The 18,194-nt window shown below is 34.9% G+C and overlaps 1 protein-coding gene across 1 annotated transcript in view; it reads right to left on the bottom strand.

Annotated features, from left to right (window-relative positions):
* Positions 1-18,194, bottom strand: part of ADAMTS19 (ADAM metallopeptidase with thrombospondin type 1 motif 19) — a 274,741-nt gene that overhangs the window by 116,069 nt on the left and 140,478 nt on the right. The window contains exons 9-10 of the mRNA XM_059061851.2: positions 13,580-13,720; positions 12,009-12,159 (exon numbers count right to left, since the gene is read on the bottom strand). Coding sequence (XP_058917834.1) covers positions 12,009-12,159; positions 13,580-13,720 — 292 coding nt within the window. The remainder of the gene's footprint in view (positions 1-12,008; positions 12,160-13,579; positions 13,721-18,194) is intronic.

Here is an 18,194-nt window from a genome sequence, read left to right as displayed (position 1 = left end):
ACAAACTGAAGGAGAAAAACCATATGATCATCTCAATAGATGCAGAGAAAGCTTTTGACAAAATTCAACACCTATTTATGATAAAAACCCTGCAGAAAGTAGGCATAGAGGGAACTTTCCTCAATATAATAAAGGCAATATATGACAAACCCACAGCCAGCATCGTTCTCAATGGTGAAAAACTGAAACCATTTCCACTAAGATCAGGAACAAGACAAGGTTGCCCACTCTCACCACTCTTATTCAACCTAGTTTTGGAAGTTCTAGCCACAGAAATTAGAGAAAATAAAGAAATAAAAGGAATCCAAATAGGAAAAGAAGAAGTAAAGCAGATGACATGATACTATACATAGAGAATCCTAAGGATGCTACCAGAAAACTACTAGAACTAATCAATGAATTTGGTAAAGTTGCAGGATACAAAATTAATGCACAGAAATCTCTGGCATTCTTATACACTAATGATGAAAAATCTGAGAATGAAATTAAGAAAACACTCCCATTTACGACTGCAACAAAAAGAATAAAATATCTAGGAATAAACCTACCTAAGGAGACAAAAGACTTGTATGCAGAAAACTATAAGACACTGATGAAAGAAATTAAGATGATACAAATAGGTGGAGAAATATACCATGTTCTTGGATTGGAAGAATCAACATAGTGAAAATGACTCTATTACCCAAAGCAATCTACAGATTCAATGCAATCCCTATAAAATTACCACTGGCATTTTTTACAGAACTAGAACAAAGAATTTCACAATTTGTATGGAAACACAAAAGACCCCGAATAGCCAAAGCAATCTTGAGAATGAAAAATGGAGCTGGAGGAATCAGGCTCCCTGACTTCAGACTATACTACAATGCCACAGTAATCAAGACAGTATGGTACTGGCACAAAAACAGAAATATAGATCAATGGAACAGGATAGAAAGCCCAGAGATAAACCCACACACATATGGTCACTTTATCTTTGATAAAGGAGGGAAGGAAACACAGTGGAGAAAAGACAGCCTCTTCAATAAGTGGTGCTGGGAAAACTGGACAGCTACCTGTAGAAGTATGAAATTAGAACACTCCCTAACACCATACACAAAAATAAACTCAAAATGGGTTAAAGACCTAAATGTAAGGCCAGACACTATCAAACTCTTAGAGGAAAACATAGGCAGAACACTCTATGACATCAATCACAGCAAGATCCTTTTTGACCCATCTCCTAGAGAAATGGAAATAAAAACAAAAATAAACAAATGGGATCTAATGAAACTTAAAAGCTTTTGCACAGCAAAGGATACCATAAACAAGACCAAAAGACAACCCTCAGAATGGGAGAAAATATTTGCAAATGAAGCAACTGACAAAGGATTAATCTCCAAAATTTATAAGCAACTCATGCAGCTCAATAACAAAAAACCAAACAACCCAATCCAAAAATGGGCAGAAGAACTAAATAGACATTTCTCCAAAGAAGATATACAGATAGCCAACAAACACATGAAAGAATGCTCAACATCATTAATCATTAGAGAAATGCAAATCAAAACTACAATGAGATATCATTTCATACCGGCCAGATTGGTCATCATCAAAAACTCTAGAAACAATAAATGCTGGAGAGGGTGTGGAGAAAAGGGAACACTCTTGCAATGTTGGTGGGAATGTAAAATGATACAGCCACTATGGAGAACAGTATGGAGGTTCCTTAAAAAACTACAAATAGAACTACCATATGACCCAGCAATCCCACTACTGGGCATATACCCTGAGAAAACCATAATTCAAAAAGAGTCATGTACCAAAATGTTTATTGCAGCTCTATTTACGATAGCCAGGACATGGAAGCAACCTAAGTGCCCATCAACAGATGAATGGATAAGGAAGATGTGGCACATATATACAATGGAATATTACTCAGCCATAAAAAGAAATGAAACTGAGTTATTTGTAATGAGGTGGATAGACCTGGAATCTGTCATACAGAGTGAAGTAAGTCAGAAGGATAAAAACAAATACTGTATGCTAACACATATATATGGAATCTAAAAAAAAAAAATGTCATGAAGAGATTAGTGGTAGGATGGGAATAAAACACAGACCTACTAGAGCATGGACTTGAGGATATGGGGAGGGGGAAGGGTAAGCTGTGACGATGTGAGAGAGTGGCAGGGACATATACACACTACCAAATGTAAATTAGATAACTAGTGGGAAGCTACAGCATAGCACAGGGAGTTCACCTCTGTGCTTTGTGACCACCTAGAGGGGTGGGATAGGGAGGGTGGGAGGGAGGGTGACACAAGAGGGAAGAGTTATGGGAACATATGTATATGTATAACTGATTCACTTTGTTGTAAAGGAGAAACTAACACACTATTGTAAAACAGTTATACTCAAATAAAGATGTTAAAAAATAAATAAAGAAAGAAAGAAAATGAAAATAGTGATCTACCTCATTTACAAACTTAGATTTAAATACTCTACACAATTCTTAACAGACAGAATCCAGCAATCCATGAAAAAAGGTAAGGTACCATCATGATCATGTTGGGTTTTTCTTGGAATGCAAGGTTACTATAATATTAGAGATTTGATTAACATAATCAAGCACATCAAAAACTTCAAACTCTCTGATTTTTGTATCTCTAGATACAAAGCTTGTGACACAATTCAACATCCATTCATATAAAAAAAAAGTCAGCAAACTAACAACTGAAGAACACATCTTCAAAATTAATGGACCTCTGGACATCTATAAAAATCTACAGCAAACATCGTTTAAAAACCGTGAAATGTTGAAAGTTTCCTTTTAAGATTAGGAAAATAGCAAAGATGGCATCTTGACACAAACATAAAAAACGTGAATACATGATGTATTCAAAGTGGTAAGAGGAAAAAAATAACTGTCAATCTAGAGTCCTGAACTCAGCTAAAATTTTATTCAAGACTGAAGGTTAAATAAAGACTCTTTCAAGGAAACAAAAACTGAGTGTTTACCACCAACAGATCTTTCCAAAAGGAACTTCTAAATGGTGTATTTCAAGAAGAATATGACCTCATAGGAAAGGGCTGAAAAGCACTTGTGATCAAAGAACCTGACAAAAATGAGGATAAATCTAAATAAAGATTGATTACATAAAGCAATAATAATTGGACTTTAGCCATTATTATTAATGGGAAGAAATACTAAAAATCTAGCACATTTACATCTCTAAAACTTCATCCCTTAGCAGAAACGATTTGACCACTGTCAGTTAAATATTTAAATTTGATGTCTTCTCTTTTACCTCCTTCACTCCATACACTTCATGACTGCTAGAGGTAGATGTTGAGTAACAGACATGGGAAGAAAAATGTAGTCTATGCATAGCCAACAAATGAATCAGCACGCTGCAAAGGACCCCTCAAAATAGAACACATCTTAGAGTGTTAAAGAAAATCAAGGAGTACGAAGAAATTTAGAGAAAGGAGAACTGTCAATACCTATTTAATGAAGCCCCAAAGAAAAGAAAAAAAAGTGGGAAGGAACTATTTGAAATATTTGAAAGAAAAATGATACAGAATTTCCTTGTGTGAAAGAGAAATATAAGATAAAAATATTCCTCTTCTGGAATGGTGGAATAAGTTCCCAGAAGGCCAACCCTCTGGCAGCTAACAACAATAAACTGTAGAACAAATGCAAAAAACAACTTCCTGGTGGCTCTGGAACGTGAACAAAGGCAGGTAAATTGTTTAAGGGAGCTGACTGACATAAGTTGAGTTCACCATCTTTATGGCTTTAACCTGATAGTGGTTTGTGGTCATGGCATGACGCAATGGCTAAAGCAACATATGCCATCTTTTTAGACTCATGAAGACAAAAACTGATGTGGTCAAAGCTGTCAAAACCTGAAGGGACAATCCCAAAAGGAAGAGAGTCAGAGAAGTTTAGGTCTTTAGATGGCACCTGTGCCATACATGCAAGGGACACACCCCAAATAGCCCAGATAAGGAAAGAGTGAGCTGATCCAACATATGAGGTGCTATCCACAGTAGGCAAGATAGTTTCCAGTTTGAGTCTAACAAACTTAATTCCCTGTGAAAACAAAAATCAAAACAGTACTTGGAGGAATATAACAGAATCCAGAGTATCTGCTGCAACAGGGGTCAGCTAACTCTTTCTGTAAAGTGCCAAATAGTATACAGTTTAGGCTTGTGGGCCACATGATCTCTGTTGCAACTATTCATCACTGTCATTGTAGTTTGAAGGCAGCCAAAGAGAACGTATGAACAAATGGGGGTGACTGTGTTCTAGTAAAACTTTATTTACAAAAATAGGCAGTCAGTCCCCACCCCATACTTTGCAAAAAATTAATGTATTAATATATAATATGTTAATGTATTAATATTGTAGAATAAAAACATATGTGTACACAAATAATCATTCACAAATCTTCTGAGTAGCCTTACTCATAATAGCTAACATCCCAGATGTCTACTAAGAGGTGAATTGATAAACAAAACAGTTATATACCAGTGGAATACTATTCATCAAGAAAAAAGAACTAATTACTCATACACATAAAAAGATACAAAGAATGTCTGACTTTTGAATGCAGAGGAAAATTTGGTTTCTCCAATGTAAAGTAGGAGAGGAGAACAAGAGTAAAAAGTAGAGCATAAATAAGAAACACAAACACAAAATAAGCTGACAATAAAAATCCTAAAAAACATTAATTTAAATCAATGTAAAAAATGTTAAACTAGCTGATGAAAATACCAAAAAATGGTTACATTGGTTTAAACAGAAAAATATAAAATCTAGCAATTGCTTTTCTCTAGTAAACATACCCATCTATCCATACTCATATTTGTATTTATGTTTTATTTGGAAAGGTTGAAGATAAAGATGTGACAAATATTAGCGAGGATAATGGTTTTAATGCCAGACAAAATAGATTTTAAGACACAAGTCATAAAAATGCAGAAGAGAAAAACAGATCAACAGATGAAAAACCATAAATATGTATGCACCTATAATTCAACATTATATAAGGTAAAACTAACAGAAATACAAGGAAAAATAAATAAATAGGTAGTTTGAGTTGGATATTTTAACACGTCTGTCAGTTACAAATGGATCAATCAAACCAAATAAGCAAACAGATATTTTGAATAATAATATTAATATACTTTATCTAAGATCTAGTGACAGATAACGAACTTCAAAAACCACACATTCTTCAGCAGAAGACCTAAATAGACATTTCTCCAAAGAAGATATACAGATGGCCAACAGGCACATGAAAAGATGCTTAATAGCTAATTAGTAGAGAAATGCAAATCAAAACTACAATGAGGTATCACCTCACACCAGTCAGAATGGCCATCATCAAAAAGTCTACAAATAATAAATGGTGGAGAGGGTGTGGAGAAAAAGGAACCCTCTCACACTGTTGGTGAGAATGTAAACTGGTGTAGCCACTATGGAAAACAGTATGGAGGTTCCTTAAAAAACTAAAAATAGAGTTACCATATGATCCAGAAATCCCATTCCTGGGCATATATCTGGAGAAAACTCTAATTTGAAAATTTACATGCACCCCAATGTTCATAGCAGTACTATTTACAATAGCCAGGATATGGAAGCAACCTGAATATCAATTGACAGATGACTGGTTGTAGAAGATGTGATGTGTGTATGTGTGCACATGCGTGTGTGTATATATACGTATATATATATATATATATATATATATATATATATGATGGAATATTATTCAGCCATAAAAAAGAATGAAATAATGTCATTTGTGGCAACATGGATGGACCTACAGATTATCATATTAAGTGAAGTAAGTCAGACAGAGAAAGATAAATATCATATGATATCACTTATATGTGGAATCGAAAAAAAATGATACAAACGAACTTATTTACAAAACAGAAAGAGACTCAAAGATATAGAAAACAAACTTATGGTTACTAAAGGGGAAAGAGGGGAAGGGATAAATCGGGAGTTTGGGTTTAATGGATACACACTACTCTATATGAAATAGAGAAACAACAAGGACCTATTGTATAGCACAGGGAACTATATTCAATATCTTGTAATAACCTATAATGGAAAGGAATCTGAAAAAGAATATATATATATACACATACACACACAAAAAAAAACAAAACAAAAACAGCACAACTTAATTGGAGAACTTGATGGATTCAACCACTTCAAAATTTTAAGTGACATTGTATAAAAAATTAACACACAATGACATACTTTAAGGAAGTGTCACCTAGAATATAGAATATAGGAAGAACTCCTGCAAATCAGCAAGAAAAACAGAAAGTTTAAAAAATGGGCAAAATGTAAATAGGCAATTTACAAAGATAGAGACCTAAAAAATAAAAGCCCATGTCAATAAGAAGTTGTGAAAAAAAATTAGTCCTAAGAAAAAAAATTAAAGAGCTAGATTATCTAGACAAATAATGTGCCATCAAACTCATGTACTCACATACTGTGTAGGACTAAAGCTCAAAGAATAGGATGAAGCTTTGATTAGATGGCAAAAGAGGCCGATTCAATTCCTGGTAGCTTTAACCCACCATAACTTTATTGATCTTATAGGAAGAAAGGACAATAAAAATCTTCAACTTCACCAATCTTAACAACATGATTTATCAATGATACTGTATTAGTTGCCCAAACAACTACTTTCCATCAAGGGATATTTCATGCTTTTTTAGCCCTAATTCCTATTGCCTCTGGAATTTCACAAGGCCAAATTACAGAGACTCAATCTTCTAGAATTCTTCATAAGGTACTCATTTCAATGCCAGCATGTTCATTAGATCAAATGAGAGGTTTTAGAAGTCCTACATACTTTGATATATTACGTCGATATAAGAAAAATGTAAAACTGGAACTTTACATGGTACTTTCACTTTAAGTCATCATAGGATTCAATTACACTAGAAAGTTTTCCATACAATATAATATGTATGCAACTCACATTATGCCTAGTCCAAAACCAAAGGCAGAACCTTAAGTTTCCTGGAGGTCTTCATTTCTTTTCTTTTCTTTTCTTTTTTTTAGCAAACTTCCTTCTTACTCAAATAATGTAACTCTCAAGCAACCACTCCTTATTGGTTCTAAAGAAACATCCATACCTCTGTATTCTTAGCCAGGCTAAGTAATTTTAGGCAGCTATTAAGATAACTTGATGCAGTTGTAGCTGGCTCAGCCACAAGATGTCAGATGGCCTAGAGGCACCAAATGCTTAGGACTCAGGAACAAGGTCATTTGAGAAGTTAGCATATTCATGCAGAAGAGTGAGCAATTATTGCTGAGGGTCGAGATGTTTCACAAGCATCTCTACAGCTATGCCTTTAAACATTTTGCAGATGTAAGCTGTTATCCTAAGGGTAAATTTATATCACTAATTAGATCAGCATGTACATAATGTTGGAGTCCCTAGTGCTTGTATATAACTGTTTGTCAGTAAGAATGGAAGAGCAATATCTAATTCAAATACTATGGGCCAACTACCATTGTCTCATATTGTACCAGAAACACACATGTTGAAAAGTTGCTGCAAATCCTTACTCCATGCAGCTCAACACTTATTTATAACTGAATGGAGATATAAGATGGACATAAGGATGCCTGATTAACTCATGTGTAAGCTGTGAAACATAAGCTACACACCCTTATAGGTTGTTATTTATGGAGCCATTGAATTAATATTTGAGATGGTTATCTTCATATTCTCTGGACATATTATATATCTAAGAACCAACTATTTCTATGAGTAAAATTTTAGAGTTATTATGTTATCATTCAGTTGATTCATTTATTAATTCAACAAATACTTATTGAGCACTCTTTTAGGTGCCAGAGGTACAGTGATAAAAAGGACTGACAACTCTTTTGATGTTATGGAGCTTGCCTTCTAGGAGATTCGTTTTGTATAATGTTTAGATGACAGACTGGTAGATATGGCGACTTCATGTGTATCCCCCTTGAATGTGTACGTGAGTGGCTTAATGCTCTGAACTATTCTATCTTCTACACTTATAACTACTTCCCCTTATATTTTTAACTTCTACCTCCTTACCCTCAGGTGTTCAGGGATGTCAAGAAAGCATCAAGTAACAGTGTCCCAAACCCAGTGGGAAAAACATAGCAATTGCATATTCTCAGACTTCATTTTACTCCCCTTGTCTTCAGCTTTTGGAATTTCTAATCATTTCCACTTTGAAAAATGTCTTCACTTAGCCTCCAAGATCTTACTTTCTCTTGGTTCAATTCCTACCAATAGACTTCTTCAGATTTTTAATTGTTGCTTCCTCCTTATTTTCCTAACCTCTAAATATTCTAGTGATTAAGTTCTCAGTCTTCGAATTTTTCCTCTTCTAATTTCCTAGTGTCATCATTTAGTATCATGTCTTCAGTATCTCCTAGTTGTTGAGGACTTCCAGATAGATATCTATTCTGGACCTACAAACATCTCTACTTGGATGTCCAATGGACATCTTAAACTTAAAATATGGGGCTTCCCTGGTGGCGCAGTGGTTGAGAATCTGCCTGCCGATGCAGAGGACACGGGTTCGTGCCCCGGTCCGGGAGGATCCCACATGCCGTGGAGCGGCTGAGCCCGTGAGCCATGGCCGCTGGGCCTGCGCGTCCGGAGCCTGTGCTCCGCAAGGGGAGAGGCCACAGCGGTGAGAGGCCCACGTACCACCAAAAAAAAAAAAAAAAAAAAAACACTTAAAATATGAACATAACTCCATGCCAGTGCATTCGCTTTCTGTTTCTTCTTGCTACATTTTTCCCAAGATAAATGCATGGCTGGCTACCTAACTTCCTTCAGATTTCTAAACAAATGTCACTTGCTTTAGGAAGCCTTCCCAGACCATCCTGTATAAAATAGCACCATTCCCACGCTCCCATCCCTGGTTGTATTCCCTGTCTTTGTTACCTGAACTTATACTCCTCCAAAACACTTATTACTAACTGACATATTACATATGTATGTACTTATTGTCTGTTTCCCCAGCTAAAATTAAGATCCATGAAGCTGGGGGTTACTTCCTACTGTGTTATTAGTACACAGAACAGCACCTGGAAAGTAGCTGGAACTCAATAAATATTTATCAAATCAATGACTGAATTTTTAAATAATCTCTTCTGTGGCTCTATCTACCTATTTACCTACCCACCTACCTAATTTCTATGCTTTGCAAGCTGCACTGATTTGGGATGGAAATGATGATTTTTCAAGGGTGGTATCAGAATGCTGTTTTGGATTTTGGAATGAAAGAAGTCCAGCCTCTTAGCCCTAAGAGACTTCGAAAGATAACATAGTTCCATTTCTTGTTCTATAGAGTGTGGCTTGGAAAGAAAAAGAGTTTTGACTAAGGTTACACAACTAATAAGAGGCAGAACCACTGTTAGAGCCCAGGCTTCATGCCTTTCCAGCCAGTGCTCTCCAACCAAACCCCTATTAGGAGGCATTGCTTCTCCTTGGCTGCCCACAGCAGCCCAATCCTTTCTGGCATTAATTTAAAATTGTCCTTAATGAAGATTACACAGAGATAGAACTAGAGAAAAATCAGGCTTTATGAATAAAAATGTCACATATAGATAATTTCAGGGGAAAAAAGGAGAACATTTCTGGATACTTAAGACCTAAAACTTAATTCTGTTTGCAAAATGCCTAGTTTAAAACAAGGCAACATCCTAGGATATTAAGAAATGGATTTAATATCCCCTAACAAATAGTTATACTTTCAGAGGTGGAGAAAAAATCCATGCAGGTAGGGTAGTGAGAAACAACCATATAAATAGAGCAAATAGCCTAGAAAAGTTTAAAAAAAATCAATTAAAATATTTCTTGACCCTGATGCTGTAGGCACTGTAAGGGATAAAGCAAATTCAGTCTAAACACAGGATCTGATCTAAGGTTTTTTCCCATACAAAGACACAAAGTAAAGAAGTTTTAATTCCATAAGAAGCAGTAGAGCATAGTGGTTACATATACTCTATTCTTTGGATTTGCATCTAACACTCCCTCTGCATAGATGTAATAACTTAATTGTGTTATTTAACTTCTACAGGCCTCAAACTGTTGATCTGTAAAACAGGACTAAATATCAACTATGGCATATAATTTTTATAAGAATCAAAATAGATCATAAATCTAAATGATTTACACACTGTGGCATCCATTTTAGAGTTCAAAATATTGTGGAATGGTACTAGTAAAATTTACTAACTGCAATATATAATTAAAAATAATTTCTAAAATTTTAAAAAATAGTATTTATGAAAAATGATCTAAAATTTACCAAAATCACATTTGTAGTTGATCATTTGCTGAGTTTTTCTAACACTTGGGGAACTTCATAAAACATGAACATTTTTCATTGATCAAGTCTACTTTCTGTACTACATAAACTGAAACCATCTCCTATGCAATAGTATGATAGTAATCATAGGCAGCCTACTCTGTTTTCCAAAACATGATAATTTCAGCAGGTAGATGTGTTTACCTACAAAACCAAACTTATGGACCTCAAAACATTCATTTTACCATGACGATTTAAGAAAGAAGATTGTGACCCAATTTTTGATTGTCTAAAGTCCTTGAAGATGAGAGTAGATTGAACAAGATTGGTAGATGAGATCAGAGAGGTATTAGGACAGATAATACAAAGTCAATCTGGCTACTGCTGTAATTATCACACCCAATGCTAAGCTCCAAGGATCCATTGGTCTGCCACATGTGAACCCTTGGGTGTCCAGTCACAATCACACACCTATATCAGTTCCTCTTGAGGTCTAATATTGCCAGATGAGTATTAGTCTATACATTCTTTCACATGTAACATTTAATCGAGCTCTAACTTCTTCATACATTCACTTATTTTAATCTTAAGTCAAATATTCACTAAATGCCTACCATGTGCTAGCCATTGGACTAGGTGCTGGAGAAACACTCTGCCCTCCTGGAGCTTACACACTAGGGTGGGAAATTAATAAGAGGAAAGTAACAAACAAGTGAATAACTCCTTTGATAAAAAAGAATAACAAAGCAGAGAGAGCATATGCCATAAAGCCAAATAACCTTTTGCTTATAATGAATTTTAATTATTCTGCCAGTAATCCAAGACAGCATTATCTTCAACAAAGCCAAACTCCTTTGAGGCAATCATAGAAACTTAGGTAGAGTGAAATACAGCTATCAATTCACTCTAAGCATGATTATCAGTTGAAGCCTGAAATACAAAGTGTGCATGAGTATGTGTATTGGAAAGAGGTAGGAAGAAATGGGCAGCTAGGGGATGAGCTTCAGGAAGACAGAAGAAAAGAAAAATGGAAGGGTAAATAGAGCTAAATTCTTACATCAATTATGAAGGTCATTTTGCTCAATCTTTCAGATTTTGGTTTTTCTATAATGGAACAGTTGGCCTCTCAGAGTAACTAGTGACTGAATACTAATATAAAGACTGCTTAGTTCACCATCAGACATTTACCCTTTTCCTCTAGTTTAACTATTTAGAAATGTACTCTCTAATTTTATTCCTATAGAACATATTTTTAACAATTTATTTTCAGAGTTAAAAGATATAATCCTTCCTCCAAAATTACATGTTCATATATTGTTTTTATTACATTTTCACCCAGTTACCTACCATGTAAGCAAGTAAGAGATTTAAAACAAAAGCAACGAACTGGCATAATGCAAAGACTTTTCTGACTTCAGCGCCATTTTTGAAGTAGAAATTCTTGGGTCATTCCTTCCTGGCTTTAATTAAATACCGACACCTATTTCTATCACTTTCAAAATGTTAGGGGGAAAATGCAGAAACCTTTTCTTAGAAAATCCTTCTTTCCAGTACTGGGATGCTTTGAAGCCACAAACTCTAAAATAAAGTCATCTTCCCCTCCTCCAATCAATACTTCTAAATAATGGATGTGAACATACATTTAAAAAAAAATCCTACCTGCATACAACTCTTACCTGCATCTCTTGACAAAAGGAAGCCAATGGCCCAAAGAGAATCTGACATTGCTCGTCAGCAGTGTATGTCATCTCTGGCAACTTGGAGGGAACCATCACGGAATTGACACTCTGGGGATTTGTCTGTAGCAAGCAGTTACTGGCCTTTGACCTGGAGATATGCAGATATGTGTAACATTTTGAATTAAATGCAAAAAGTTGTTATAATTAGTTAACACAGCAACAGGAAATATTTTGATACTACTAAAATATGTTCTTACTTTTATTTATAAGCTCTTCTATTGAATGCTCATAGAAATTATCCCACGTATGAGAATCATTTGTTTATAATTATTACGATAAACCTAATAATAAAAAAAGTTCAAATTAACAGGACTTTTTGTTTTTAAAGATCTTTCATATGGATTAACTCAGCTAATCTACATAACACTGTGAGGTGGTTATTATTTTACATATTTATAAGATGCAGAAGCTCAGAGAATAACTTGTCCAAAAGTAATGTATGAAGGTAAGAAATCAACTATATTCTGGGATTTAAGGAATCTATGGAAAGCATTCTCAAGTGACTATTAATAGTGTGAAAATTTTTCTACTTGACATTGTACTACAACTTCCATTTATGGGGTAAAATTTAATTTCATCATAGTTCTGATTCATGAGAAGACAACTACACAAAATCCTGCACTCAGTAGGGCCTACTGAGGGGCTACTGTTGCAGTGACAAAGAGAGTGCCCAGACTCTACTGCACATATTTCTGGAAAGAGTTATAGTAATGTAATAAATATATTTTAGTAGATTTTAATATTCATTTGACAAAAAATTAGCTTGACAATTTAAATGGTATGGAAAAATAAATTTGTGTAGTGAATTTAGCTAGTTAGATGTTCCTATATTTCTTACTTAGACTTTTGGATATTTTAAGCATCTCTCACTCACTAATTGGGACTTTACATAATATCTGCTGGTACTGTTTCAGCTTTCCCTTCTATTATTGAAGGAAAAAGTAAAGAACAGGCCTTTAAAATGAAAATTAGAACAGTAATACTTTTTTTCATTTCTTTTTCCAACCAGGCAGAAGCTACGTATTACCAAAGTTGAAGGTTGAAAAGAGGAGAATAAAGGACTATTATAATGGTGAAAACTATGCATTGACATTAATGAAAAAAGATTCAGAGTTCAGAACTACCACAGTGGAAAGTTGGAGCTTTTGTTAAAGAGGTTCTTTATAACAACAGATGTAAAGGGATGAACAATGAAAATGTTTCCACTGAGAAATTTTGAAGAGGCAATTAAATATTATGAAAGATTTTTTATCATTATAATAACTTTCAACCTTACAAATCACCTTGCCCATCCTCTTGTTTGAAAGTGTGGCAACTAAGAAACAAGTGGGTTAAATAATGTGTCCCAGTTCGCACCATGAGTCAGTGGAGAACCAGGAGTGGAACCAAGCACCTTGATTCCTAATCTGGAGGCTGTTTCCCCTCTGCCACACCACCCTTCCAGGTTGGTAGAGGAAGCAGGCACACATACACATTCATGACACAGCAACAGGTAGTGACCTCAGTACCTTAGAAATCTTTCCAAATCTTCCTTGCTACATCGGGACCACGAGACATCACCGAGATTTTGTCCTTTAATCCACTCACCAGACATGATATGAAGACCATCAGCACATGATGGGTGGTCATTGTCATGATTAATCCCCATGCTGATTTGGAATATAAAATTTAAAAATTACATTAGATAGATATTTTTAACCTGTTATTATAATTGCAATTAAATCACAGCTAAATAATTAAAATAATGGGAGAGAAATTCATTATTTAGTTTTATTTTTTATTTTATTTTTTATTGAAGGAGAGTTGAATTACAATGTTGTGTTAATTACTGCTGTACACCAAAGTGACTCAGTTATTTATATATATATATATATATATATATATATATATATATACACATTCATTTTCATATTCTTTTCCATTATGGTTTGTCACAGGATATGGAATACAGTTCCCTCTGCTATACAGTAGGACCTTGTTGTTTATCCATTCTATATATACCAGTTTGCATCTGCTAACCACAAACTCCCACTCTACCCCTCCCACACCCTCCCCTCCCCTTGGCAACCACCGGTCTATTCGGAGAGAAATTAGTTTTGTTTATTTTTTTAAGTTTTTTTTTGTTGTTGTGGACCATTTTTAAAGTCTTTATTGAATTTGTTATAATATTGCTTCTATTTTATGTTTTGGATTTTGGCCACGAGGCATGTGGGATCTTAGCTCCCTGACCAGGGATCGAACCTGCACTCCCTGCATTGGAAGGCAACGTCTTAACCACTGGATCACCAGGGAAGTCCCGAGAAATTAGTTTTAAAGGTCAACATAAAATTAGATTTCAGACTGATTTATTTTTAAAATTTTACGGTCTATATTAAAGGTCAATGTTTTTACTTAGTAAAAAACATTCTCCCAATCAATCTAGTAAATAACATGCTTAGTTCACCTGTATCAAAATGATCTATAGATATATTTTTGACATAGTAGTAGGTATGAAGCACATAGAAATGGTAAGTTTCTATTCAATCACACTAGATTCTTGCTCTTGCCTAAAGATCCTTTATTCATTCCTTTTATCAAATCCAAAAATACATTAAAGTATTATTTTTCCTCAAGTGCTTCACGAGATAGTCTTCCTCCACTCACCATAAAACACCATAAAAGTGTCCCTGGGAAACCTGCACACTCTTGGCCATCTTCATCTTTTCTACTGAATCCTGAATCTGTTGCTCTAAGTTGTAACTCTATTCTAAAACTCTGACTTATCTTCTGATGGACGTATTAGACGACTGTTAAATTCAGTATGTCTAAAAGCTGCCCTTAATATTTTCTCTTTCAAACCTCTATGTTCTCCTGTATTCTCTTTCTTGCTTGTTCTCTTTTGTGTGCCTTTGTTAGCCCAAGAATCTTCAAGTCATCATTTATTCCTTCCTCTCCCAAATTATCACCCAATTATTTACTAATTGTTAGGGGCAAGCCTTGCTAATCTACTTTCTAAATATTTCTTTCAACTGTTATTTCCTTTCAATTCCTTCTGTTACTATTAAAGAGGATTATAAAAATATTTAATCTTGAAAATTACTATGGCATTCTGAGTGGGTTCTTTGCTTCTAATCTTTGGCAACGTTCTCCCTTTTCCTCCTGCCCTGCTCCAGTAAGATCTATTTAAAAACACAATTGGGCTGCCTTTCATCTGCTTTTCCATTACCTATATAGCAATTTCCAGCTCCTTAACATGGTACACAGTTTCTTAATCTTCTTCCAAGCCATTTACTGCATTTCTTTTCAGCAAGAGCAAATGATTTGTAGTTTCCCAAACATTATGTTGTTCCTTATTCTCTTGCATTTTCTCTGTGTCATACACCATAAAAAGGGGGGTTATAAGCTTGAATTAAACAATTCTATGAGGTACAAACTATTATAATACCCTTTCTGCTAAAGAGAAGTAACTTTTACAAGGTCATACAATGAGAAAGTGGAAAGTAGTGATGTTTGAATTGAGGAGTCTGGCTCTAGAATCATGCGACTAAACACTGAAGTCCATTCCCTCCCTGACCCTATCCAAAGTGCCTTGCTTTCAATGCCTTTCCCTGGATAAATTCTACTTGATCTTCAAGATTCACATAGATTACTTTCAGGAGGTTTTCTTTTACTAAACTCCCATCTCGCCTACGTGTACTGTCTCTGTTTTCCCAACACAGGATTCTGTGAACAACATTACTACAGTGTTTTCTACATTGTACTGTATGTTTTTACTTTTGGTTATCTCTCCAGTTTCTTGAGGATAGGAACTTACTCATTGCTCTACGATCCTGGCATACGGGAACCATACTTTATAAATAGTATTTTAATGTTGAACCAAGTCAGCATGTATTTGGGTTGGCCAAAAAGTTCGTTCGGGTTTTCTGCAAGAGGTTATGGGAAAATACGAATGAACTTTTTGGGCAACCCAACAGAATCACTTCTATTTCAGTAAAAGTTGCATATAATCTCCTATGATTCTCATAATGAGGGCATTAAAATAACAGTTTGTAGAAATATAGATCAATGGAACAGGATAGAAAGCCCAGAGATAAACCCACACACATATGGTCACCTTATCTTTGATAAAGGAGGGAAGAATATACAGTGGAGAAAAGACAGCCTCTTCAATAAGTGGTGCTGGGAAAACGACAGCCACCTGTAAAAGTATGAAATTAGAACACTCCCTAACACCATACACAAAAATAAACTCAAAATGTGTTAAAGACCTACATGTAAGGCCAGACACTATCAAACTCCTAGAGGAAAATATAGGCAGAACACTCTATGACATCAATCACAGCAAGATCCTTTTTGACCCATCTCCTAGAGAAATGGAAATAAAAACACAAATAAACAAATGGGACCTAATGAAACTTAAAAGCTTTTGCACAGCAAAGGATACCATAAACAAGACCAAAAGACAACCCTCAGAATGGGAGAAAATATTTGCAAATGAAGCAACTGACAAAGGATTAATATCCAAAATTTATAAGCAACGCATGCAGCTCAATAACAAAAAAACAAACAACTCAATCCAAATATGGGCAGAAGAACTAAACAGACATTTCTCCAAAGAAGATATACAGATTGCCAACAAACACATGAAAGAATGCTCAACATCATTAATCATTAGAGAAATGCAAATCAAAACTACAATGAGATATCATCTCATACCGGTCAGATTGGCCATCATCAAAAACTCTAGAAACAATAAATGCTGGAGAGGGTGTGGAGAAAAGGGAAGACTCTTGCACTGCTGGTGGGAATGTAATTTGATACAGCCACTGTGGAGAACAGTATGGAGATTCCTTAAAAATCTAAAAATAGAACTACCATATGACCCCACAATCCCACTACTAGGCATATACCCTGAGAAAACCATAATTCAAAAAGAGTCATGTACCAAAATGTTTATTGCAGCTCTATTTACGATAGCCAGGACATGGAAGCAACCTAAGTGTCCATCAACAGATGAATGGATAAAGAAGATGTGGCACATATATACAATGGACTATTACTCAGCCATAAAAAGAAATGAAACTGAGTTATTTGTAATGAGGTGGATAGACCTGGAGTCTGTCATACAGAGTGAAGTAAGTCAGAAGGAGAAAAACAAATACTGTATGCTAACACATATATATGGAATCTAAGAAAAAAAATGTCATGAAGAGATTAGTGGTAGGATGGGAATAAAACACAGACCTACTAGAGCATGGACCTGAGGATATGGGGAGGGGGAAGGGTAAGCTGTGACGAAGTGAGAGTGTGGCAGGGACATATATACACTACCAAATGTAAATTAGATAGCTAGTGGGAAGCTGCCGCATAGCACAGGGAGTTCACCTCTGTGCTTTGTGACCACCTAGAGGGGTGGGATAGGGAAGGTGGGAGGGAGGGTGATGCAAGAGGGAAGAGATATGGGAACATATGTATATGCATAACTGATTCACTTTGTTGTAAAGGAGAAACTAACACACTATTGTAAAACTGTTATACTCAAATAAAGATGTTAAAAAAAATAACTGTTTGTGAGAGTTAATACTGAAGAAGTAGAAGGAGGAAAGCTTGGTTTTGCACATGCTAAGTCTGAGATGATGGCAAGATAGTCCAATGCTCCCTTTTCTCATTGTGTAATGATCTAGATAATAAATAAAATAGTCTTTCATAAAAAATTTGTGAACAGGAATATATATATGATATTTAAAATACTAATAAAAGAATATTGTTATAGAAGTTGCTAAAGGAAATTACAACTATACTACCTATATTTTCTCATATGAAAATGAAAATTTTCAAGACCATTGAACTATATTTTTGGTTAAATAAACTAAAGATTTAAATCAAAATGGTTAGATTTAATGTTTTTGAAAGAAGAAAATGATATAGACGGAATTAATTTATGAAGAAGAGTAATGAATGAAAAGTTCATTATGTTTGCTAACTTGAAGATTATGGAAATTATCTAAATAAAAGTTAAAATATACTGTTGACTATCATCCTTCACTTTTAGCGTTAGAAAAATTCAGCTATATGATACAGCATATTTCTCTTTCCTCGTCTAACTAATGTCCTTAAATAGGGTTTGTATCAATACATATTAAT

Source organism: Kogia breviceps, chromosome 4 (genome assembly GCF_026419965.1).
Source record: "Kogia breviceps isolate mKogBre1 chromosome 4, mKogBre1 haplotype 1, whole genome shotgun sequence".
NCBI classification, from domain to species: Eukaryota; Metazoa; Chordata; class Mammalia; order Artiodactyla; family Physeteridae; genus Kogia; species Kogia breviceps.
The sequence above is the reverse complement of the archived record's forward strand: the minus strand, read 5'-3'. Positions and strand labels throughout refer to the sequence as shown.